This window comes from Leptosomus discolor, chromosome 8 (genome assembly GCF_034619465.1).
Source record: "Leptosomus discolor isolate bLepDis1 chromosome 8, bLepDis1.hap2, whole genome shotgun sequence".
NCBI classification, from domain to species: domain Eukaryota; kingdom Metazoa; phylum Chordata; class Aves; order Leptosomiformes; family Leptosomidae; genus Leptosomus; species Leptosomus discolor.
In genome coordinates this window covers 17131808-17157343 of record NC_141398.1, presented here as the reverse complement: position 1 = coordinate 17157343, position 25536 = coordinate 17131808, and the positions used below count along the sequence as shown (strand labels likewise).

Here is a 25536-nt window from a genome sequence, read left to right as displayed (position 1 = left end):
ATCAAAAGAATGTCTACTCTGAAGAGTTTACTGTGCTAAGGAAGACAGGGAGGGCTGCAAAGTATTACGTAGATAAGAATGTCCTGAGGATGTTTGTGTGGAGATAAGGTGAGAGTTGCAGCTCTGCAGCAACAAAGCCAGCCAGAACGTGAATGCTCTGAGACTTTCAGGGAGAATTGTGTGTGCCACTCCATGGAGTAATCACTAAGGAATGAGATAGCACAAGATATTTAGGAGTAATACTTTCTAATACTTCAGATGGGCACCCTTTCCTTGTCCCCACCCCAGCTGTAAAAAGTATTTCTGCAGCTTGTGCTAAACTGTGTGCACTGTTGGCATTTCCTGTTGTCTGTTACTTGCACACATAGAAAATACCCAGTTTCTGATCGTAGTGGTCCCTACTTTCCCATGGTCATCGGCAAGTTACCCAAATGGTGATCTGCCCAAGCTTTATATTTGCTGATAGGAGAGAAACGTTGAATTTCATTGCTTTTTTATTTTCCCAAACCTGAAAAAGCTTGACTTTCAGCCATCTCTGCTGGTAAAGGGTAGAAGCAGGTCTCCTGTCACCGCCATGCGACTCGGGAGATCTGCTGGAGCCAGAAGCTTAATCAAGCAAAGAGAGCAACAGGGAGAGACGATCCATGTGTTGATCGTGTCATTTATCATGAAACTCATTGTGCTTAATAACACAACATTGAAAGTTTTGACTGGAGAGAGATGGAGTGCCCCAAAGCCTTTTGGGAACTCTTGTGGTAGTGGTCGTTTCAAACAATAACATGAATGCTCTGAGACTTTCAGGGAGAATTGTGTGTGCCAGCTTCCTCTCCTGCGGTTGAGAGTGGTTTGAATTGTTAGCACTGGTGCTGTTAGCCTAATGCTAAATTGTTCCTGCTGCTTTTTTGCTCTCTTTTTTTTTTTTATAGATGCAATGGTTAGGTGTTATGATGCATGTGAGGAAATAAAATAATTATCTTCCTCTCTAAAGTGCTCCTCCCGTTTTCCTAGGAAAATCGGGTTTGTGGAGTACATTTGTTCTTTAGAAAGCATACCTTTCTACATGGCCAGATAAGAGCAGGACCTCAAAACCTTTTTTCGCCTGTTGAAATACAGAAAGGCTTAAGAGCCTCTGAATGGGAACACTAGTTCTAGAAAAGGAGACAGTTTTGATTTACAGATCTCCAGAGACAGAGAATTTATCAAACCTCAGAGAAGGCATTAAAGTAAATGACTGTGTCTGCCAGTGTAAGTCAATGACAGTCAAGACTGGAATTCCTTAGGTCTGTCTACTGTTTTAATCTCCTGTCTATGTTTCCACCTTTCTGATCTGTGAGGAAAGTATGTCCACATCTGTAACAGCTATTCTGCCAATGAACTACATGTCATAATCTTCTGAAACCTTCCCTGTGAAGTGTGAACTCCTGTAGATAGAGAAGCAAGTGTGAGCTGGTCTCTCAGGAAAGGGTTAACTTGGCGTATTTTCACAGCTGCAATGTACTAAGCTACTGTAAGGCCCTTCTGTAGTAGGGAGTCAGAAAAATATTATGCATTGGAGGGAGAAAGAAGATAAATTAGGCAGCTTAAAGACATCTTGATAGCTTACCTAATTTGCCTCTTACTCGCCTTTGCAGAAGCAGTCCCTGTATATGCAAATGCCTGCAGAGGAAGAGATAAAACAAGGTTTTCAAGACTGTTTCAGCTCAACAGCCCCAAAAGACAAATGCCACTTTCTAACAAAACCAAAAACAAACAAAAAAACCCAACCTACTATACAAACCAAATGGTACAAATGGCAAAATTAAAGATACCCTAAAGCAGCGAAGTCCGTAATTTTTCTCTGCTCCCAACCTGACACTCTAGAGGAAAGGTAACATTATACCAGCTAAAGCAGGGTATGGCTACCCCAGGACACAGGGAACTTTTTTCTTAAAAGCTCCCTCACTGGGAGTGAGGGAATTAAATATTTATAGATCACTACCGATAGCATGAAAGATTATTTCATAAAAGTTCAATTAAAAAGACATTTGTAAATGAAGTCAATGTAACCTTGAGCAGATGATACTTATACCTCTGAATGTAATCATGTTGTTTTGGAGGCAGTAACCTAGAGCTGTAAATAGTACCATGTGGGCCAGTGTCATTAGATAATCTTACTCAGCTGCATCATCTTTAAAATCTTTTCCTCTTAAGATAAAAAAGTTCAAGAAAGCTACAGATGGTTCAGCTTCAGACTGTTTTCATTATGTTGAAATAGTTCTCATCTTGCCTTTTCACAAGCTTATTTCTTATGGTTTTCTTATTTTAAAATCTAAAGTAATGTGAAAACAGAAGAGTGATGCCTTATTGGAGAATGTATAAAGAATACAAAGGCAGAACTGCAGGAGGGTATATTTGCCATTGTAGAAGTGAGTTTTAGTCCTTTGCTGTATTGGAGAGGTGTTTTTTTGAAGTGCTGGATTAGCCCTGAGACCTCAAGTTTATGGTTCTATTAAAGACCTGGGGCATTCTGAGCAACTCCATCACTGCTTGACAGAGCTGGGCAGGGATCCTGTGCACTGGCAACAGCACATCCTCCTGCACACCTCATTAGGAGGCACAAATACATTGTAAAAACCACATTTGTGATGAATCTGTGTAAGCACTACTGCCTGGTGCTTCTAGTTTAGGCCACATGGAAGCAGGAACCAAGGAAAATGTTATAACCCAAGAGCAGCATCCAGGTTTTTGGCAGGATTGCCAAATGTTTGTACAGCTGTTTTACATTCAGCTGTGCTAAATTTGAAATACAGGGAAGACGTAAGCTACATGCTTAACTAAAAATAAAGTACATATTGAAGTGCAGTCAAATGTTGACTGCTGATCTATTATGCACTTAAATATTTAAATGGTACATTTCCAGAATACAAAGTGTTGCTCATTTGCATCAGTGAAATTATTGATCAGGTAAAGTGGTCCAGGTATGGCAGATCATATCCTAACACTGCGTATACTAAGAGGTTTCAGTATACCTGGGTAAGTAGATCTGGTGTGTTACTCAAATGAAAATCAGTAATTGTTGGACCAAGCATATCTCTCTAATGTTTTTCTGCTCAAGAGCTGACAAGCTCTGAAATAAACTTTTCCCATACCTCAAATGTTGTTAGACTCTCTACTGAAATACTTCTTCCTCATTCTGATTCCATTTGTACCATTCGTACAATATTTTGCCAGCAAATCAGGTTTACAGTTGTGCATGTATTAAAAAAATAATTAAGCAACCCAGCAATGAAGAGGTTATTGTGATCATTTTTTACTGTTACAAAGCCATTTGGCAAGCATGCTGCTTTAACAACAACAGCTCTTCAGAAAGTGTTAAGAACTCCATTAAAGGAAGAAGCAAATGGTGAAGATTTGTGAGATTCGAGAATTGCAGGTTTGGTGAGATGTTTACACTTCCTCTGATTGTGTGACACTGGATGAATTTGTGTCAGTCATAGAGAGCCCCCCAAACAGGCTGCAGTTTTCAAGTTGGAATAAACAATAACATAGATGGATTTCTTTGTTTCATTAGGACTTACATTTTTATTCATAGAAGATACCTCTGTGGTGCCTTTTCTCTGTCCTTACTTCCAGTGCTTCCAAATTTAGCCTAAACTGTGTAAGGTTGTTTTGTTCCTAACTCTTCCAGTAGTCTGGGTTTGCTTTATCTTTCTTGAAAGCACAAAACAGAAGTACCGGGGAGCTCTCTGCTGGCCTAAGGGGTTTGTATTAGGCCCAAACCTGTTGTTCCTACATCTTGTGGATATAAGTTGTTCGTATCACTGTGGGGCTAAAGATGAAGGTGATTAGTTCCTTCTTGTACAGTTCTTTGGACAAGTTTGAATAGAGAAGACAATATGATGAAGGATTTGGAGTGTTTTCCAAGGTGAGTGGAACACAGATTGACATCTCTGTATTTTATTTCCTAAAATTGTGTGCTAAAGGTACCAAATATTCATATGTTACATTTTCAAAGCAAATACAGTAATTCTGCCTCCTTTTAAACCGGAGCAGATCATTCAAACCGGGCTGACAGTCTATGGATATGTATGTTCTTGCGTATCATAGAATCACAGAATGGTTTGGGCTGGAAGGGACCTTAAAGATCATCGAGCTCCAACCCCCCTGCCATGCACAGGGACACCTTCCACTAGACCAGGCTGCTCAAAGCCCCATCCAACCTGGTCTTGAACATTTCCAGGGAGGGGGCAGCCACAGCTTCTCTGGGCAACCTGTGCCAGTGCCTCACCACCCTCACAGTGAAGAACTTCTTCCTAATATCTAATCTAAATCTTCCCTCTTTCCGTTTGAAACCATTACCCTCATCCTATCACTACACTCCCTGATAAACAGTCCCTCCCCACTTTTCCTGTAGGCCCCCTTTAAGAACTGGAAGATCGCTGTAAGGTCTCCCTGGAGCCTTCTCTTCTCCAGTGAACAACCCCAACTCTCTCAGCCTGTCCTCATAGAGGAGGTGCTCCAGCCCCCTGATCATCTTCATAGCCCTCCTCTGGACCCGCTTGAGCAGGTCCATGTCTTTCTTGTGCTGGGGGCCCCAGAGCTGAACCCAGCACTGCAGGTGGAGTAGAGAGGCAGAATCACCTCCCTCAGCCTGCTGGCCACACTTCTCTTGATGCAGCCCAGGATGAGGTTGGCTTTCTGGGCTATGAGGGCACATTGCTGCCTCATGTCCAGCTTTTCATCCGTCAGCACCCCCAAGTCCTTCTCTGCAGGACTACTCTCAATCCACTCATCACCCAACCTGTATCCGTGCATGGGATTGCCTTGACCCAGGTGCAGAACCTTGCACTTGGCCCTGTTGAACTTTGTGAGGTTTGCCCACCTCTCCAGCCTGTCAAGGTCCCTCTGGGTGGCCTCCCTTCCCTCCAACGTGTCAGCCGTACCACGCAGCTTGGTGTCGTTGGCAAACGTGCTGAGGGTGCACTCGATCCCACTTGCTGCTGACAAAGACGTTAAACAGAGCTGGTCCCAATATCGACCCTTGACTAACACCACTCATCACTGGTCCCCACTCAGACTTGAGCTGTTGTCCACAACTCTGAGTGTGACCATCCAGCCAATTCGTTATTCACCGAGTGGTCCATCCATCAAATCCATGTCTCTCCAATTTAGAGACAAGGATGTTGTGCGGGACAGTGTCTAATCCTTTGCACAGGTCTAGGTAGATGATGCTGGTTGCTCTTCCCTTATCCACCAACGCTGTAACCCCATCATAGAAGGCCACCAAATTTGTCAGGCATGATTTACCCTTAGTGAAGCCACACTGGCTGTCAGCAATCACCTCCTTATTTTTCATGCACCCTAGCATAGTTTACAAGAGGATCCGCTCCATAATCTTGCCGGGCACAGAGTTGAGACTGGCTGGCCTGTAATTCCCTGCGTCTTCCTTTTTTCCGTTTTTGAAAATGGGGGTTATGTTTCCCCGTTTCCAGTCAGTGGGAACTTCACTGGACTGCCACAACTTCTCAAATATAATGGATAGTGGCTTAGCAACTTCATCTGCCAGTTCCCTCAGGACCCGTGGATGCATCTCATCAGGTCCCATGGTCTCCATGTGGTGAAGTATGGTTGAAAAAGGGAAAATACTTTAAGGAACTACTTCAGGTTTAATTACCAATAAATTAAGTGTAATAAGTGCGTGTCAGTGTGACCAACTGTCACAGAATCACAGAAAGAAAATGAGGGAATCAACTGTTAAATGGCTTCTTCCTTGTCATATCAGTCTTTGTTGATTATGTTGAAATATTCTTGATTTTTTTTTTTTTACGAGTTAAGTGCTTAGGGAGATATTCTTGTAGTATTGATATATTCCTTTCCAAACATTTTTAATAGGACTAAATTTCTTCCTTTAATCATGGGGGGTTGTTTTTTCTTTTGTCTTCCATTGGCTTTCGATTAGTTCCTCTATTTGATTCTGAGCTACATGTAGATTGTTTTTTCCTAGTACTGCCACAGCTCCAGCTCTCCTTTCAGAAATGAGGCAAAAGAGATTTTCAGGCTTTATTTGGGGGGGGGGGGGGGGGGCAGGGAGCAAACAAGAAGGGTATATCTCTGTAGGCATACGTTCAGCAAAAAGTCCTGTATACTGGCATTAGCAATGCCACAATGTATATGAGTTAGAAAGCTAGGAAAGATTATCCTTAGCTCAGATTGTATTGTCTTTGCCTTTGAGCACCACTTCATATATGAAAATATGTCCTTCACCAGTTCAAGACTGTTTTACATATATGCATGCATATTAGGACAGGCAGGAGCGTATGGACCAGTCTGGTTTAAACATACAGTTTTTGTAATAAATATATCTAAAAATTGTACATTCTCTGTCTTTGATAAACGCTTGGTGGTTATTCAGTCTTTGCCAAGCATATGGTTCTTTATAGCAGCCATCTTCACAGCGCTGCCTTTGGGGAATGCTGCTGAGACGGGAGTAGCTCTGGGTGTCAGTGCTTGCCTGTGCCAACTGCTTGATCAGATGTGAACGTTCTGCTCTAATAATGTAAATTGGAAATAACAACCCAAGTTCTCGTGAGATTCATTGTGACCAATGGATGGAGAGTACACAGAGCCATCTCACCTGCTTCTCCAATGCTGTGTAGAAGCGATCGGTATCCTTAGTTACCAATGGAGACCTCTGTTTTTAAAACTTGTTTTGTAGCCTTTGTAAAATCAGTGCAGATACAGATGTAACAGCAATTTTGGGTTGCTTTTCTGTGTGTCTTCAGCATTTGCAGTAGCAGAAGAAGAACATTCTGTCATACTTCAAGCAAATGCTCAGGTGCAGGACATACTCTGTATTCAGCAGCACCTTTAAGTGGTCCCACATAGCCAGCGCACTCAGTTGTGTTACTAACAATCTCTTTTAAGTCTGCATCTCCTTTGCTTTCTGGCGTCTATGTGATACGATGACAGGAGCAGGAGTTGGTATTCTTGCTGTACCCAAGTCAGCCTGGATTTCTTGGTGCTACTGCTTCTGGTGCTAAATTTCAGAGTTGTTGTGTCTCATGTCCAGCTCCTTGTTGATTCTCTTCAGTTGTTCACAGATAAAATCTAGCCTGTTGTGATAGTCTAGGCGTACATATTGCCAATTTACATATAACCCAGTGTTTCCCTTTGAGTCGTCTTCCACCCCTGGAACAGTATCCTGCTGTAATCCGTGGAACATCTGCCTTAGTCACCTCTTCAAGCTAAAACCTTCTTCAGGATTCAAAATGAGATCAAGCCTACATTCCTAGAGCATAGTTTCTGTCAAAGAAAGAAGGTGCAACACCTTGGCGTGCTTTGGTCATTCTCCTCAGATAAGGATGCTTCCTAGAAATAATGCAGTTACAGCCTGTTGAAATATTTCGGGTGCACAGCCAATGCTGCTTTCCAGCCAAAGCTGTGAAGCTCTTGCACAGCTGTGATTCTCTTGTGGAAAAACCTGCACCACCAGTAGAAGCCTTTACCTGACCTGAACAGCTAAGTGTTGCTATTCCAAGGGAAACGTAGGCAATAGCAGAAGGTCTTACATGTACAGATGCTAGTTTATTCTTCATTTTTGGATCGACTACACAGATACTTTGTTAGCATTCTCAAAAATTGCATGCCGCACGTCTCCTCAGATTTACTCCAGCCTTATGTCTTGTTTCACCATCTGCGTGGATTGCCACTCAGAGTTTGTAAGCATGGGGATGTTAATAAAGGACACTGGCTTAGCTAGTGTTTGTTTAGGATATTCACTACAGTTTCAAATTTTGCTTAATTCTACTTTATAATTTTACTAGGGGTTGGATCCTTGTATGTTGCCAGTTTAACTGATTTCCATGTGGCAAAATATCAGATGTTTCACAGAAATGGGTTTAGATTTGATTTTCATTACCTTCTCACTTTCTTTGATCTGACCCTTATCTTCATAAAATACTGACCCTACTACTGCCTTTTGTTGTTAGACAGTAAAAAATATTTTTCTATCTAATTTCAATTACTTTTCCAGGGTGCAACCCAGTTTATTCCAGCTCTTGACTTCTACAACATACCTTCCTTCCCTACTAGGTTTTTTTTTTTGTCTTGCTTTTTGTTTGGCTTTTTATTTTAGTACATGTTTTTTGTCATATACATATGCTTGGAGCCATAGCCTGGAAGTTCCCCACATCTATGCAAAATATTCCAGATAGTTCCATACCTTTGTCTTCAAGAAATTCCAGTCCTCCCTTTTCAAGACCTCTGCCAGTAGCCTTCCTAACTTTCAATAGTTAAGCAAACTCCAAAAAAAAGTTATTTTTTCAAGTAAATGTTGTTAATAGAGATGCAAGCTTACTGTTCTAAAAAAAAAAAAAAAAAGTCCACTCTAGCTCACTTTTTTCCCCCACCTGTAAAAGACTTGTATAAAACATGAAAAATTTAAACCCCTGGAAACTAGTCCTTCTTGCCCTGAAGGCTGCTAAAATTATCACAATTATTCAAGCAGCCTTAACTGTTGACAGAAGTCTTTGTTTGTTTTATACAGCTACCATATTTCATTTAGAAACTACTAAAAATATAATCTTCTTAGAGACCATCTGCTTGAAATGACAGTGCATACTGGGGCTGCGTTTTTAAACTTTTTTTCCTGCTTTGTTCACTATCTCTCCTAAAACTGATTACATGAGAAACTCAGTATTCAGTGCTAAGGGTTTCTTTTCTGAATTAATTTTCTATTTACATCCAATGTGCGCACAACCATTTCCAACAACTATTCATGCATCACTTATTTGCCAACTTTTCTTTTGAGAGATCAGAGGGGAAAAGTAGGTACAGCCTTGTTTTCATATATAAATACCATGTCAAGACTGCAGGTTCACCAGCACAATTAACCATACCTTTGATGAAGGGATCTTTGCCTCTTTCCCCCTCATTGCCTCTTTTGACCTGGATTCTAGGACAAGAGGAAGAAGAACCTAGGCTTGTTATCAGGGTCTGTGGTGTTCTACTGCACATAAAGGGATTTTTGGTTGTTTGTTTTCTGTTCAAGGAATACACATACTATGAAGGAGGAAATTTCCTTTGGGAGAGAATCTGGTGACAGAAGTTCCAACACTCTGAAGTATAGTTATTCAATGTAAAACAACTCATTTCAAATGTTCCCCCTCGCTGTCTTATCGTACAAGCTGTTTTCTCTGGTATTTTGTATCCTCTCCAAAATACCAACACCTGTACTTCATATCCGGGATTGAAAATGAGAATAAATTAGAAGTGGAGGTAGGATAATTAATTTGTCCTCAGTAAGGTTGGTGGGTTTTGGTTTTTCATTTTTTATTTTTATTTTTTAAAAAATTCTGGAAGATGGCTTTGGTTGGCTGAGAGCCATGTATATAGGAGGCAGGTCTAATATGTTTGAAGAACCTGTTAACAAGTGTTAACAGTAAGAAAGCAAATATAAAAGGAAGCTAACACATAAAATAACATTATTTCTATCACCTCTGCCAGTTTATGGCTTGTTTATAGGTTTGTACTACCCATTCTTAAACAGGAATAAGTGCTTAACCAAAGATTCACTTCCTTTTCACCTGTTAACAGAGTTGTAGTAAGCTGGTATACACAGAAAATGTGGTGTTTGCCATCTTTGGCTGCCAAAGTTTCAAGCCTTCCCTTTTACAATGTCTGACTTTTCAAAATACCAATTCAATGTTAAGATCTTTCTGAATACATGCAAAATGTTTCTTGTGGAAGCTTCGCAACAGTCTGTGTCATCTAAAGATTCATTGGAATAGTCCATATGTGATTTATTATTTCATGTTCATGGTTTCTTTGTATTAAGCACTTAATGTGAAATTTAATATTCATGAGTTAACATCTGTTTTGTCAGTAGAGAAATAGCCGATAAAATTCTGAGTGTATTTTTTTACATCTCTTATTTATATTCTGGATCTTCATAAAGATACAGCTGTAATGACAACTCTCAATCTGGCAAACATCCCATATGAGAAGAGAACAGACAATACCTCTGTTCTGTAATAATTCGTTGTTATTGTGAAATGAGTCTTGTTTCAATGAAATGTCTTGAAGAACTGTTGTACTTAAAGCGTGAGATGCCTGATTTTACTTGAGACAGACTGCAGAGCTACTGTGAATTCCCTCAGTGACGTACACTTGGCCTCAGTGCAGCCAAAACCCCATAATTTGGGAAGGAAACTAATGATTAGGAATATTTTTTCAAATATTATAGCTGGACTCTGCAACAGCTCCTGTGGGGTTTTTTGGGCAATGAACTCCCAGGTGATCATAGTAACTGCAACAGAGAACCTACAAACTTTTTCACAGGTCACCTCTTTCCCCTAATTTCCCCCTATTACCTTGCACATGTAGCGTTAGATGGAGGATCATAAAAATATTTATATGGCACAAAAAATAAGCTCTTATGGAAAAGGCATGTGAGAATTAGGTATCTCAGGCAGAGTGGCCGTGTGCATCTCTGGCTCTTGGGACACAAAGTTCAAAGTCATTTTCATGAATTATTTTACCCTTAAACACAGTGGGGAAAAATTTACCCGAAGTGACAGATTGATTTTAAGTTTAGTTCTGGAAGCTGCAGAATAGCTGCTGGGACTTGTTCAACACACTTGGATTCAGCTGTTTCATTTGATGCTAATGATGTTTCATGCTTTGTAGGATTAAAGAAGAGCACAAAGACTGAGTCTTTGTATTTGCCTAGCTGCTTTAGGTTGAGTAATATGAAAAAGTTTTAAAGGAAACCGATGTGTAAGTGTGTATTGTATAATTTCAAAATTACAGAACCACAGAAGGGGTGAGGTTGGAGGTCGTCTGGTCCAACCCCCTGCTCAAGCAGGGCCAGAACTGTATAATCGTTTTCACATGGAGCATGGACTGTGTCTGGAAAAAATAAACTAAAAGGCAAAAGGGGTCATTGCTTTGTATATAAGTTAGCCATTTATATCCAATAAAGATTGAAGTAAGTAAAAAGGACTTTTTGACAAACTAGTGTTTCATAGCAAACCATTTGTCATCCTGATTCTAACCTCCATATTTTAATTTTAATAGAGAAAGTGTAATAGTATAAGCATGTATTTTCTTTCTTCTATTAAGTTTTAGTGTAGCCATTTTTATTTAGGAAACTTTAGCAGTTAGAGACCTAACCCCGTAATGTGATTTACTCTAATTATACTTTATATAACCTTTTTTTTTTTGCAGGGAAGTACAGTTTAAAATGAAAAACAGCTTCATATTTGATTTAATGTTTACTCTGAAAGCAGTGAGAAAAAAAAAATCAAGACAGGTCTGTCGTCTTGTTGACCAAACTGTTGACAATTTACCCACCAATAGCAGAAATTTTGATGCATCTTTCTTGTTTGCTTTTGCACAGAGAGTTTGGATGGCGAGATCCAGAGCTTCCAGAAGTTATACAGATGTTACAGCATCAATTTCCCTCAGTACAGTCCAATGCTGCAGCCTACTTACAGCACCTCTGTTTTGGAGACAATAAAATAAAAGCAGAGGTAAGATTTATAAACCCTTTTTTCAGCAGTGGTGCTGTCTGACATTTATCATCACTACTTGCTTACATGTACTTTAAAAAGAGTTATAAGAGAAATCATGTACGTATGTCTGGACCCATTTTACTCAAGCTTTCACTTAAGTCATTTGTTACCATTAGAGAAAGTAAAAAATGCATAGAATATTATTGTAACATTTTTATTTGGTTGGTTTTGAATATTTTGATTGCATACCATTTAAACACTTTCTCAGTAGTTGTTCTGTAAACAGCTACTGGTACATTCTTGGTCTCACTGAAGCATATGGGCATTTCCTTAGGATTTTCAGAGAGACGTTTTTGGACACTACAAACACAGAAGATAAAAATTAAGCAAAAGCATTCTGAATCAAAGCCTGCTTTAATGTACAATTGTGTGAATAGTTGAATTTCAGTGGGTTTGTAGCTTGAACTATGATCGTTGGTCTATGATCTTGAAATTTGGTGCAGATTGCATCTAAAATGTAATTCAAACAGCAATATAGACTTTGTTCTGTACCTGTAGCTGATTGATACTTCTTGCTTGCTTGTTCCCTGTGCTTAATGGGACCAGTTCAGCTTTTGGCACAGGTTGAAACAGAAGGCAGGCAGCTCTGAGGGATCTGACAAACACACCGGAGTCAATTAAAATTGAATGAGTGAAGCTGTTACCAGCCCCAGCTGCCTCCCCTGCCCCTCTCAGAGATTCTGCTAATCAGGGACATGTGGTGTGCATATAAATCTCTGCCTGTACTGCCATCTTTTAGCCTGGCATGTAAAGGTAAACTGAGATCAAGATCTGCTGTTGTGTATTTGTCAGAACTGTGCAATGATGCTGACTTGCTAGTGCTTCATTATCCTCATCCTCAGCACATACCACTCCGTGGGTCTATCTGGCTATAGCAGCTTTCCCTTCTAGGCTTTTTGCTTCTGAGGACATTTCCGAGTGAGTAAGCAAGTATGTGGTCTGCTGGCGCTGGCAGAACTGCACTGGTTGTGTACATCACCTCAGACATCTTAGAAATAATAATAAAAAATTTATTTACGTGAACGTTAAAGTGAAGAATGTGCACTGGAAAAGAGAACTTCATTACAGGTATTACTGAAAATTTTAACTACACACTCTCCCCATACTCTTTTCTCATCCTTATTCACAAATTTGTTTTTCAGTAAAAGAATTGATTAATGTCTGAGAAAGGCAGTTAAATGATTAGAGCAATTTATTCATTGTACAGTCTGTGCTGTCTCCTGTTAGCCATAGATTGAGAGCCCTTAGGTAGCTATCACATTTGAGGGAAGAAGATGGTTTGATTTTTGTTGCTAACCATTTAGGGAAAAAGACCATTGATTGTTGTTGATCTAACCCATCCCACTAGGACATCTACCTTTGTAAGCTTCAGGCTCACAAGCTGGAAGGGTGAAGGTAAGTATATAACAGAGTAGAGCACTAGGCAGCTCGCTAGGCAGCTCTCTGAGCTTCTCTGGAAAAGGATAACAGGTAAAATGAGGATTTCCCCCCTTCATTTGTTACTATTCAGGGCTTTCATATATTCCTCACTCAATGATACATAAACTGTCTTTGGAAACAAGCCAAAATACTTCTTTTTTTTTTTAAACAATCCACCTAAAAATATGCTTCCAAACTTCTGATAACTGTGGATTTTTCTAAGACGACAAAAAATGAGACGTATTGTATACTTTCCCAATGCTTTGTGAAGCTTTTTAGACTAAAGCATCCAACATTGGCGAACTATCTTACCTCTGTAATATATCTATCTGTCTACCAACCTATAATATTTAATTATATATAAATATTTAATAAGTCCTGTTGTGTTTAGGCCATGATTTAGCAGAACACTTAAACAGTTTATGTGTTTGTATATTGGAATCGGGATCTACTCAATGGGCTCAGTAGTTTGCTTAGGGTCTGCTTGAGCTCTCCACTGAATAAGAATTTCTTGAGGAGCCTTTTGTGTGAGGAGTTCAAAATCCTGTTGATAAGGGGATATCACAGCAGATATCCCAGATTCTTACTGGGCTTATGCCCAGCCGGAGGAACTTGGGTGGTGCTGTTAAACCTACCTGTGACAGCTCATGTGCTAACTGTTAAGGATGTGTCTAAATTATGAGTTGAACTCTTTTACCAAATGCTTGGCTTTCAAAATAGCAAATGACTTAGGCTAAAGAAAGAAAATTGTCTGGGTGGTCTTTCAAACCCTGGAGAAAAGACAAACGTAGGAATGTGTAAGTTAAGAAAACTAAGAAAACTGCTGGTATTTCATATGCCTGACAGGCACTGAGGAAAAGCAAATTGAATTCACTAAATAATTTGTTAAGTGTTAATGTGTAATATGCACTTGAACATAAACACACACACAGAATGAATAATATTATGCAACAATTTAGTTTATTTACTGGTTGTGTTGAATTTGAAATGTAATGCAAAAAAAAAAAAAAAGAAAATTTTAAGTCTGGAGTTATCTGACAGAAAAAAAAACAACATTCATTTACCTTTATCACTAATGAGCATCAAATTGTCACACTGCGATTAATGGCTATTTTATCCAGAGTTTCTGGAAATAACTGTCCTGAAATACTTTTTTGGATACTTTTAAGCGTGATTTATACTCTATGGCCTACCAAAAAGGTGATTAATGATCTGTCCTCTGAACCTGACCATTCTTTTATACTTCCGGTTTTGGTTTTGTATAGTGGTAAATTTGTCCTACCCTCATAAGAGTTTAGTGGGATTTGTATAAAACTTCTCCTCATGTACTTGGTAGGACAAAGACCTCTATATTCTTCTAGAGTAGAATAGTGTCAACTAAAATTTAGACAAATAGAAAATAGCAGCTCTGACTATGTGAATTTCTGACATTCCTAACACCTTTTACCATTTTACCATTACATTTTTCTCTTCTACAATATTTTAATTTCTATGGCTGAAGTGTTGAACATTACCCCTTGCTTCTCCACCCGCTCCCCCCGCCCCCAAGAAAAGGAAGTGGAAATACTCTGTAGAAGACAGCTATGAAAAAAAATTCAGTCAAAAGTGTTTGAAGTATGTCTAGGGAAGCGAGAGATCTTTTTCCCTTTATGACCAGGTTCTTTATGGGAGGTGTTATTTCTAAAGCGTGTTGATCGCAGGAGTACTTCTGAATTTGATGACATCACTCTAAATTTACCTCTGTTGCTACAAAAGCTTAAACACCCTGCTCAGTCTTTTGTATAGCAATGAGGTCTGTAAATGCCCTTCTCTAACTTTGAGGACTTTCAAACAAGGTTCGTAACTGTGTGAAGACACCCCAGGCTGGCTACTAAGGTGTCAGAAGTCATTTACTTTTTCATTAAAAAAAACTTCGGGAGTAAATTAGGTTTTATATTTCTGGTAGAATTTTTATTTTTCCCCTTCCAGCCCTGAACATGCCAGTACAGTTATAGGTAAATGCTGTAAACACTGACCATTGATAAAGACGGTGGTGTTGTTTATTGCAGATGCTGCTGCTTCTATGCTGCTCAAAACCATTCAGTGCTAGTCTTTCTTTAAAAGTATGATTGTAACTGCTGCTCTTAACTGAAAGTTTTCCACCAGCGCTACTTCTGAGTCTCCTTAAGTATTACTGACTGCAAGGCAGGCACTACATCCGCTGTCAGTAGCGCTGCTCACTCTCTACCTTTATTCCCCGTGCTCAGTGCTTAGGTGGTGCAGCAGACATTAGAACAGTGTAGAAGAAATTGGGTTATTTTTGCTAATGTCTGATAGTTCGATTTTTCATCTCCTGTTGAGCAGGGACCAATCCTCACTGAAGGTCTCACATATGTGAAAGGGGACATAGGGAAACAGAAGGGTATTTTAGGGAAATTACCAAAGGCAGCCCATTACAGTTAAGCATAATAATTCTGAAATTCAGGATCTCAGAATACTTTAGCAATTCATTGTATAAATTACTCTTTCATTGATGGTGGTGCAACTAAGAGGCAAAAGGAAAGGAGGGAAGAAGTTTTGATCAGATATTTGAAGGCAAATGGAAAGTTGATCAGGCAGAAGAGCACAAGAAGGCCCTTTCAGATGGCATTTTCTGCGTAGGAGAGTGCTCTTAACATCAACAATGGTGAGATTGTGAGCAGAGCCAGAGTAGCTGGTCCTGGATGCCAAGAAAGAACAGACAGAGGATATAGGAAAAGAGGAGCATTTTAAAATACTCAGCAGAGAACATTTCTTTAAATTTCTTTAAAAGACCACATTCTAGTAAACACAGAATTCATTCTTTCACAGCAATTTTTCTTCCTATAATGACAGCTTACTTCTTTGTATGAGGTCACTATATAAAAGGATTGAGTTGTGCAGTTTCACACGCCAACACCATTTTGCTCTCACAGAAAATGGCAGCTTGCCATCAGCTGCAAAGGTGTAACAGGTCACTCGGGGGTTTTGGCACCAATCACTCCTTTCTGCAAGCTAGGAAATTAATTTTTGCTGTCAAAGCCACAACACTTGAGGTTCTCCTCTCAGGAAAATCATGCAAAAATGCCAAATAAAAGAACAGTAACTGCTGAACTGCCCTGCCTGAAGCCTACCCTTGCATCCTTAATAAGCATTGCTGGATTGGACAGTTTCCTCTTTATTTTGGAGAGCATTCCCATACGCTCCCTTCAGAAGAAAAGGATCAGTCCAGACATTATTGTCTGGAGTTCTAAAAACTGCGTGATTGCACGCTGAAAGCATTTATTTTCCCAACTTGCTCAAAACCATCATTCACATTCATTTTGTCATTAAACTTGAGGTGTTTCCACATCTTCTCCTGTGAGTTCTTCAGAGTATGCCCAGAATGCTTTCAACACAGTTCCGCTGTTTCTTCACATGTCAGGCAGCGGGCATAGACTATATTAACCTCTTGTTTATCTGCATTGTAATTCACATAATTGCAGTGTTGTGGTAACTTTGATGTCATCCATAATACTGCTAGATCCATGATGGTCAAGGATCAAGGTCACATGTCTGTTTCTAGCATGGCTTTCTCCCAGGGAATACTTAATGCTTAGTATGGGGTGGTGGGGAAACAGTCCATTATGTTCCTTTTAGACCCACTGGCCAACACTGACAGGATTCTTCATGACATTTGAAGGGTCCAGAAGGGGGGTTGGAGGTGCTCTCATCATCCTTGAAGAATATCTTGATATTGTTGCTTCAGTGTTCTGCAAGATTCCCCTCTGTTTCCATAAGAGGTCCCAGAGAAGAAAGAGTATTTTTCTTTTCCTGTGTGTTGAAGAAGAATCATAGTTTTGCATTCGCCTTCCCATAGCCTTCCTAGTCTCTCTTTCTTTTTCCTCTAAAACCTCTTCAATTAAAGGCTGGAATTTGTGTTGTCCAGTGATGATACTGTCAGTTTTCTATTAAAGATGTTATGTAAGCTCCTTTAATCTCTACATGCGAGATGGCATAGACGTAGTATTTAATTTAAATGAAAGAACTGTCTCATAGGTGATACTGAAAAGTAATGTAAAATTTGGAGAGAGACTTAAACATTTGTTGAGGGGGCATTTTAGTGCAGACAGTAACTGATTACTTTTGGAGAAGGTGTACTTCCCTGTTCAGTTATAAACATTTTATTAGTACTTTGATAACCATAATTTTCATGTGTTAAACATCTGTATGGGTAAAGTCTCACAGTTTGAGAATGGCTTCACAGGGAGCACTGAGATGTTCAGGCTTTTGCTTACCTGTGTTTAGATCACTGCAGGCAGGATGGTTTGGGTCTATCTCCCCAGCACCCTGGGCAGTTGTATTCACCTGTGCAAGTAAATGTCAAACAGTCCCTTTCAAAGACGCTTTCTGTGTAGTTTTTACTTGTAGAAATTACTCTAATGAAGTAAAGCAGCACCCAGTGATGTCCCCAGAAATGGTCTTTATGTAAGAATTTTTTTTTTTTTATTTTATAAAGCCTCATTAATAATGATTTTACAGGACTTATGTTTCAGGTTCTTACTGATCTGTAGTCTGTTTTCTAAGAAGTCAAATCAACAGATGCTCTGTTGTTTTGCAATATAAGTTGGGGTTTTTTACTGTAAATTATTTATATACAACATGCTATTTGTGGGCAAACATTTTACTCTTAAAGTATTTTTAGAATGACCCTTTTATAAATTCCAAAGTCTGCATTATTAGAATAATTTTTCCAACAAAACATTCTACTCCTTGCACCTTGTCATTCAAGGATACGATTTACACTGCAAGAAACTTACATTTAACTTCCATGTGCTACCATTAACAGCACCACGGAGTCTTACTCTTCACCATAAGACAAAGTATACAAATGCATATGATTACTTCTTAACCCAGTACATTCAAGATTTTTGTTCTTTAGCATGAGGAATGCCGTTTTTCATTCCTCTTCAAGGCTTATTTATCTTTTTAATGTTATTTTTGCAAAGAGCTTTTGAACTGGTCGTACTTGAAGAATGTATTTCAACCAACAGAGGGTACACTGTAACGGAATTTTTGGGGTACTGCATATATCTTGCATGAGAAGTAACTGCCAAGTGTAAAATAACTGATCGGTAATTATTAAATGAGACTTGGTCAACTGGGGACATGATAATAAATACAAAACCAAACTGTGACAAGAACAGTTAATTTGATCAATTTGAGTTTCTGTTATTTTAGCTTTCTGTAGCATACCTATGGCTGAAATCCAGTCTATCATACTGCAACACAAAAAAAAAATTAAATTTATACTTACATGTATACTTACATTTCATTGTAGCTCAAGAGAGAAGAGAAAGATGGGGTAATATATGTGAAGATGTCATAAACCACGAACAGATTACTTAAAAGCTCTGTACCTGAATATACCCAAAATAAAATAAGTTTATACTGAAAGCACTTGACTGTTTCAAGCCCTAGGTCCATTTTTTTTTGCCCTGAATGACCATGGGCTCTCCTGTTAAACAGGGATGATGATGTGGGGCAACGGGTGCAAGCTGGAGCATAGGAGGTTCCACATTAACATAAGGAAAAACTTTTTCACTGTGAGGGTAACAGAGCCCTGGAACTGGCATTCTGTGATTCTGTGATTATTTCCTTTTATTCTTCTCAAGGGTGATTAGTTGGCAACAACCCATCAGTGTGAACACCTGTGCCGTTTCAGGTTGAAACCCTCTGTGAGGGCTGTCCCTCTTTGCTTTCATTCTGGGAACTTTCATGATACACTCAAATGGTTCCAAAAATGCCAAATCCTGCTCTTTGACGTGGACGTCCGTGAGAGCAGAGGTGTGCCCCAGCTGAGCAGCAAGCGTGGGAGAGGGTTGTCCCAGTCGTCTGTTGTAGGGCTCTTGGGTACTTCTTGTTTCATCAGCAGCTGCTGCAGGAGGTGGAAAGCTGCCTGAAGGAGACAGCAGTGGTTCATGCTCTGCAGGGCTGGACAGACAATACTGGATCCTCAACTGGTGACAGCCTCTCATATGATGTCCTAAGTCACTGCTGTCTCCAGTCCCTCAGGTTGAGAGAGGAGGGTGCAAGGCTGTGTCCCAGAGGTGTTTCTGTCTCTGGTTTGCCTGGCACCATGCACCTTGTGGCATTCTTGCAATCACGTTAATCTAGAGTGGGATATAGGGGCTAAAGATGTCTTTTCCTCTCTGCTGTTGGAAGATGCATAAAACACAACCCTGGAACAGATGAAGGATGAATCCTCTATTTTGTTAGATTGATAGAAACAAAGCCCTTTTCTTCCCATGATGAAGATCTCATCACTCTGATATATTAGCTGTGGCTTGTCTCACCTTCTTTCCATAGGAGATTTTTTGAAAGCAATTTTTGTTTTCTGCTGTTGCTGCTGCTTGTTTTGTTTCTTAAAATCAGCCCTGTTTGATCCCGTCTTCAAACCTATGTAACCTCCCGTAATCTCTGTGCTCCCTTCCATTTTATTTATTCCAGCAGTCAGTGGCTTGAAATGTATTTTTGTGTTAAGGAAGGCAGGTGTAAATGGTCTGTTTTTCCTGAGTAAAACAATGATTTCTGCACTCCAAGCTCTTCTCTTTTGATACGTGTGCAAGAGAGTATATTCAATAGCATTTCAGTAACTACAGTGCTAGTTTGAAGTGTCTAATAAGTCTGCTTTGGTTGTCCCTTTATGCTTTCTCTGTGATACCCTCTCTCCTCTTTTAGTTTGAATTGTGTGACTCAAAGAAGCACTAACTCTAGGTGGTCCTGCTCTGGCAGGGGGGTTGGACTATATGGTCTTTCAAGGTCCATTCCAACCCCTGCCATTCTGTGATTCTGTAGCTCATCGCCTATAGCACAAGCTTGTGGCTGAACATTTTCCCTGTTTAATATTAACTAAAACAGATTAGGGAGAAATGGCTGCATGGTCTTGACGCAATAGTCTATGTTAATACTGTTGTTAAGACCACTTACACTCTTAATGGTCTTAAAATATTATCATTTAGAATAATGCTAATCAAATCACACTCGTTCACTAGCACTAAAGTATTGTAATTCTGGTTCTCTCCCAATGTAGAGTCCAACACTGAGTTACTAAATAATATCTAAAAATTTATGAGAATATATCAGTCTGCTTTTTTCGTGCTAATAAATTGTCTTTAATTTGCTAATAAATTCAAGAAACATGCTCAAATATAAAATGATAGGCCTTTTTTTTAAAAAAAAAAAAGACATAAAAGGCCACCTTCTATCAGGGAATTAATCTTAAACTGATAGTCTTGCTTTCAAAAGCATTTCTGAATGCATTTCCCCATTCAGTTTCACCATCTAATTATGCACTACAATTTTATGACATTTATCTCTTCTGATGATAGAGTGCATGTCTTTTTTTTGTGCACAGTCTTTACATTTATTAAGACTTGAGTATTAATGAATGTCACAGAGTGCTGTGCTGTGTCCCCACAATCTGCTTTATGTTGCACAGGAGTGGCATTTTACGCTCTGGGATCCCTCTGGGGTCATTTAGCCATGGTTATTCTTGATTTTATCATCAGGATACTGTGCCTGGATTATAATAATGATTTACTATGCACCTGGCATATATTTCCCTTGATGTAAGATTAGGAAAATATTACAGTTGTTCAATAAGTGAATTAATGACAAGCCCCACAGGAGTTACATTCATTTAAAAGAGGAAAACGAAGTTAGTATGTTAGCTGAAGACTGAACAGCCAAGTAGTGGCAGATTGTGAGAGCCAATGCTTGTCTTTTACTCCTCTGCTCTGCTAAGGATTTTGATGAATGCTTTCGGTTTATTGCATTCACATTTCAAAATTAGTCTTTTTGAAAAATAGCCTCAACTGGGAATAAAATATCAGTCCTGTGAAGTGATGTGGTTTTAAAAATAAATAAACAAGAGTATATTGTTTCTTAAATGTAATGTAACATCTAGTTGGTTGTTTTCTGAGTTAATGCTAGATAAGGAAAAATTAGACATTTTGTTTGCTGCCTTCCTTTTGTTTTCAGTCATTTTGTAACATGATGTCATTCTCTCATCTCACAGAGGCTGAATGGAATTAATTTACAAAGTGACTGAGAACATTGTTGTTTTACAAAATGGTGGGTTTAATATCGAGAATATGTATCGATAGTTTTACCCTAAACACTGCTTTACGCTGCTTTCATGTTCTTCCCCCCCCAGCTGCCCAGTTTTTCCCTCTCCAGGGAATAGTCAAATAGAGAAAGTTTTGTACACCCTTCCCAGAGGTTCCTTTTTTATTTTTTATGATACTAATAAATAGTCAGCAATGATTATTTAGAGACAAAGCAAGCCCAAATACTTTTTTTTTAAATTATTGACAACTCTCCGTGCTTCATACGGATAATTGCAGCTTCACTGTCATTGTCTGGACTGTCACATTTATGCTCTAAGCTGCAAACTGTAGCAGCGCCTGAAGACATCTTTGGGATGTGGAGTTTGACCTCTGTTTTGCTGTTGTTCAGGGGCCTGGCATTGGTGGTCTTGTGGGCTGAAGGGAGTGAGTGAGCTTTAGTACTTGCTCCTACAGTGCCTGCCTCGCAGGAGGTGAGAACACTGAGTAAAGGTTTCTGTCTTTTTCACCTTTGGGCAGCCAGAGTTTGCCTCTGGATGAGTAACCACATAGAAGGGAATTTTAGGCAGTAAATTCAATTAGCCAACAAATTCAGATGTGAACATCTGGTGATAATGCTTTTCACGCATTTAGGAGGCGAGAAAAAAAGATCAGTATTATATGCGCGAGATGAATGCCTTTGTTCTACCTTCTACGGCGTGCAGCAGATGCAGGAAGACCATTGCACTGTGTCATGAATCTCTCTCCACTGGTGCGAGGAAAAAATGTCCAGCTTGTACTGAAACATTTGTAAAAGCTGTATCCTTTGTATTGGAAAATATTAGGTGGTAGGGAACGAGAGGTAATACACACTGAAAGACAGTGTCATTTGACATAAGTAATAGGGTGTTCACACATTTTGAATGGGCAATAAATATATTTGCAACTTTTTCAAGCAGTATAATGTTCTACTATACGTGCCATGGATTTTTTTCTATTCATAACTCTTCTGCCAGTTGCTTCTTTGATTTTTTAGGCTGATGTGTGAATGCAGAAGATCACTTTCCCATTGTAGAGCATATTTTTTTATTACTGTTCTGATCATCCGGCAAGCCATGGGTAAGACTTTGCGTGCTATATATAGAAATAAAATAAGCTAGATCAATATCAGTATCTATAATTTGATGCTTTCTCAACATATCTGTACTAAAACTTCAGTAAGGTGAATTGTAGTTCTGACAAAAAGGCCATGCCAAATGAAACTTCCAAAGTAAAGACCATCAGATGATCTCCAAAACTTATTTAAAAATACAGAGAGGGCTGTTACTAAACTACCGAGAGTGATTGCAGCAGAAGGCACAGGTTTGTAGAGGTGTAAGGACACCTAAGGCTCTAAAATCTAAATGCCTACCTGTGTATCCAGCCCCCACAAAAAACTCTTTGAAATCACTTGAACCAGAGAATCCTTAATGTAAATTTACAATAATGCTGCTGAAGTCAATCCTGCTCTTCTAGGGTTTATACTGGTATAACTCAAGACTATGACTCATACCACATAAGGAGTAAAATGAAAAACAAGACAATTAAAAACAAGATATAAAAAATTACTCATTTTGAAATTCTAAAGTTTTGTACATTTTTTGCTGGTCGTGGGCCAGATTCTCTCCTTCTCCTCATCCCGGGGAAGTATTACTTACTGATAAATGACTGACGTTTCTCGGGTTGGTATCTTGCAGAGACTTTGTTTCAGGCAGATATGGAAATGCATTAGATCTGTGAGATATGGCTTGAAAAGTTGTTTGGACTATAATAACATTTTTTAGTTTCACAAAGCAATTTGATTTGTTCCTACATACTCTTCTCTATAAAAAGTAGTGATTGTAATGCCCACTATAAGGGCCGTTTAACAGACATCAATAAATAGTTCATGCAAAATTATAAATGACACAGTAGGTCCCACACAGCCCCATATATTTGAGCTGTTGCTGCTCCCACAGTTGCTGAAGAGTGGGTCGGAACACTGCTGGATCTGGCTGGCTGCTTCACGGGACGTATTGCAGGCACATGGTTAACCAGGGAAGGCCTTAAAGAAAGGGACATGCCCCTTGCTCCACACGCAAAGTATTACACAGGTTTGGGTGAGGGTTTTTTTTTTCCTAAACTGATACTTTGCTCTTCTTACGTCCAGGAGCAGCTGAAAAATTGCTGCAACTCATAAACTTTATAGAGTTGTAACGGAGTTAGTCCATTGGCAGTGAGGTGGCACTATTTTTGATGGTTATTTTGCTTGTTCCTCATTTCTGTATGCTTTTTCTGTATTCTGCTGATGAAAAAAGAGGTCTTGAGTTATGCTGGAGAGCTTTTGGAAAGTGTCATCTGAAGCTTATTGGCAGTCCAAGAAGCAAATGGAAGGTTAAATGTCAGGAAAGCAATAGAGAATGAAACCGAGAACATTGCTGGGGCCTTCTGCAAATCTGTGTTACACATGTCCTGGATGCTTCGTGAAGTTCTGGTCCTCCCCTGTTTCAAAGAGTATAAGAGATTTAGAAAAAAATCAGAAGAAAGTTGTGGATTTTAGAAGGTAAGGAGAACCTGAGCTACACAAAGGGAAAAAAAAACATTCAAACCAGTGCGCACACACACACTACTATACCTTCTTTTATGAATATATATACTTTTGCATATTGAACTGTACATATTACACAGTGCATTAGATATGAGGCAGGTTTACTTGTGCTGCCTTGTACTCAATTTATTATACGTAAATGGGGAGACAGAGGAAAGATTCTGCAGTGCAGCTTTGCACGGGAACTCTTAAATTACAGGTCATAGTCGTAGCTGTGCCACAGTCTGACTTTGTGACCTTAGGCAAATAATTCAATTTTATGTGCCTGAGTTTCTATTAGCAGAACTTCCTACCAAAGAGGGATGTTGTGAGAACGCGTTCATTAGCTTTTGACCAGTAACTGGCCCCACAGATACTTCAGCTCTTATCCAGAAAATTCTCATGTGACAGAGATTCTTTGGAGGATAATACAGCAGCTATAAGGAGAGAATACTTCTTGTTTAAATCGCAGTAGAGAATGTCAGGGGAGCAGAGGTCATCAGGGACAGTACGATGGTGTGTTCTTTATTCTTGTGAGGCAAACTGTCTGACATAGCTACAGCAAGCATCAAAAAAAATCTTTTGAATTTCCAATTAGAGCTGAGTTGTTCAGATAGAGTTATTTTGTTGTTTGGGCTTAAATGACTGAAAAAAAGGAATTTCCTGTGGTCTTACTGGTGAACACCTTGTTCGAAGATTGTACTTATGTCCACATTGACTGAATCCCACTAGTAATACACCTAACTGAATATAATTAACTACAGCTTCAGAAGTTTTCCTCTAACTCGGTCCTCTGTTGCTGTTAGAATATTTGACGTCCTGACCTACTGCATTTACCTAGAAAACTTACTTTTTCTTTACATTAAAATGTGTTGAAATTTCTGTATCTTGTTTGACTTCACAAGGAATCTGGTTATAGGAATATTGGGATGTTCTTAGGTTAAAAATATATTTTGGGGTTTTTTCCCCAATAATAAATGTAATCTTTCATTCTCAAATACATGCTTAATTCTTTTACATAGCAGAAAGTAAATGATCCAAACCCCTGGCGTTAATCATCGTTTTTCATTTAACTTCAGACAGTACTCGATCAGTGCTTGAGTAATGCTGATGTCTTGCATCCTAAATTAATATTACCGTTGCATTATCTATAAAGTGCACACTGCTGAACCTTCTTTAATACTGGGCCTTTCTTCACTGTTTCAAAAAGCAAAGACCCCAAATTAAACCCAAGTAATTACAATACCTTCTAAGGGCTTTGGCTCGTCTGTATTTTTCCTAATTTGTGTTTGTTCCTCGGTACTAGTTTATACCCCTGGTGACTGAAAAGCTGAGAAGCTTGGTTAATGCAGGTCAATGCCGATCTGTTCTTTTTATGAGATACTGCCTTGAACAGTGGGATTGAAAATGACTTTTCTGATATCTTCACAGTCAGCCAAGCACTTTATGCCAGCTCTGCGCCTGCAGTTAGGAGTGTTATTTGGATGATCCCATTAATGCTTGATGTTTAGGTTTAGAATAGGATGCTTGTGTCGGCCTGCAGATTTAATGATTTTCAAGAATATTAGGGTAAACTGCTTTACTATTATAGGTAATTTATACCTAGCCAGAGATTTTTTTTTAGTAAAAAATAAAGTCATGCTAAAACCTTGATTTGTAATACGTGTAGCCTTCCTACCAAGCATGAAAAACAAAATGTATCACAGTGCAGAATACATTAAGGCTTACAGACTGAGAAAGCAGCACATTTATTCATACCTTCTCAGGGCAATTTTAGAACATGATTTTGAGTCTCCTTCTGTTCAGTACATGTTTTTGAGTCTCTGTTAACCCCGCACATAGATCCCAGGATTTAAAGAGGTCACTTAAGAGATAC

The 25536-nt window shown here is 39.1% G+C and overlaps 1 protein-coding gene across 2 annotated transcripts in view; it reads left to right on the top strand.

Annotated features, from left to right (window-relative positions):
• Positions 1-25536, top strand: part of CTNND2 (catenin delta 2) — a 538559-nt gene that overhangs the window by 357677 nt on the left and 155346 nt on the right. For both annotated transcript variants that reach the window (XM_086469516.1, XM_086469517.1), the window contains one exon: positions 11378-11510. In XM_086469516.1, the coding sequence (XP_086325642.1) occupies positions 11378-11510 (133 nt within the window). The remainder of the gene's footprint in view (positions 1-11377; positions 11511-25536) is intronic.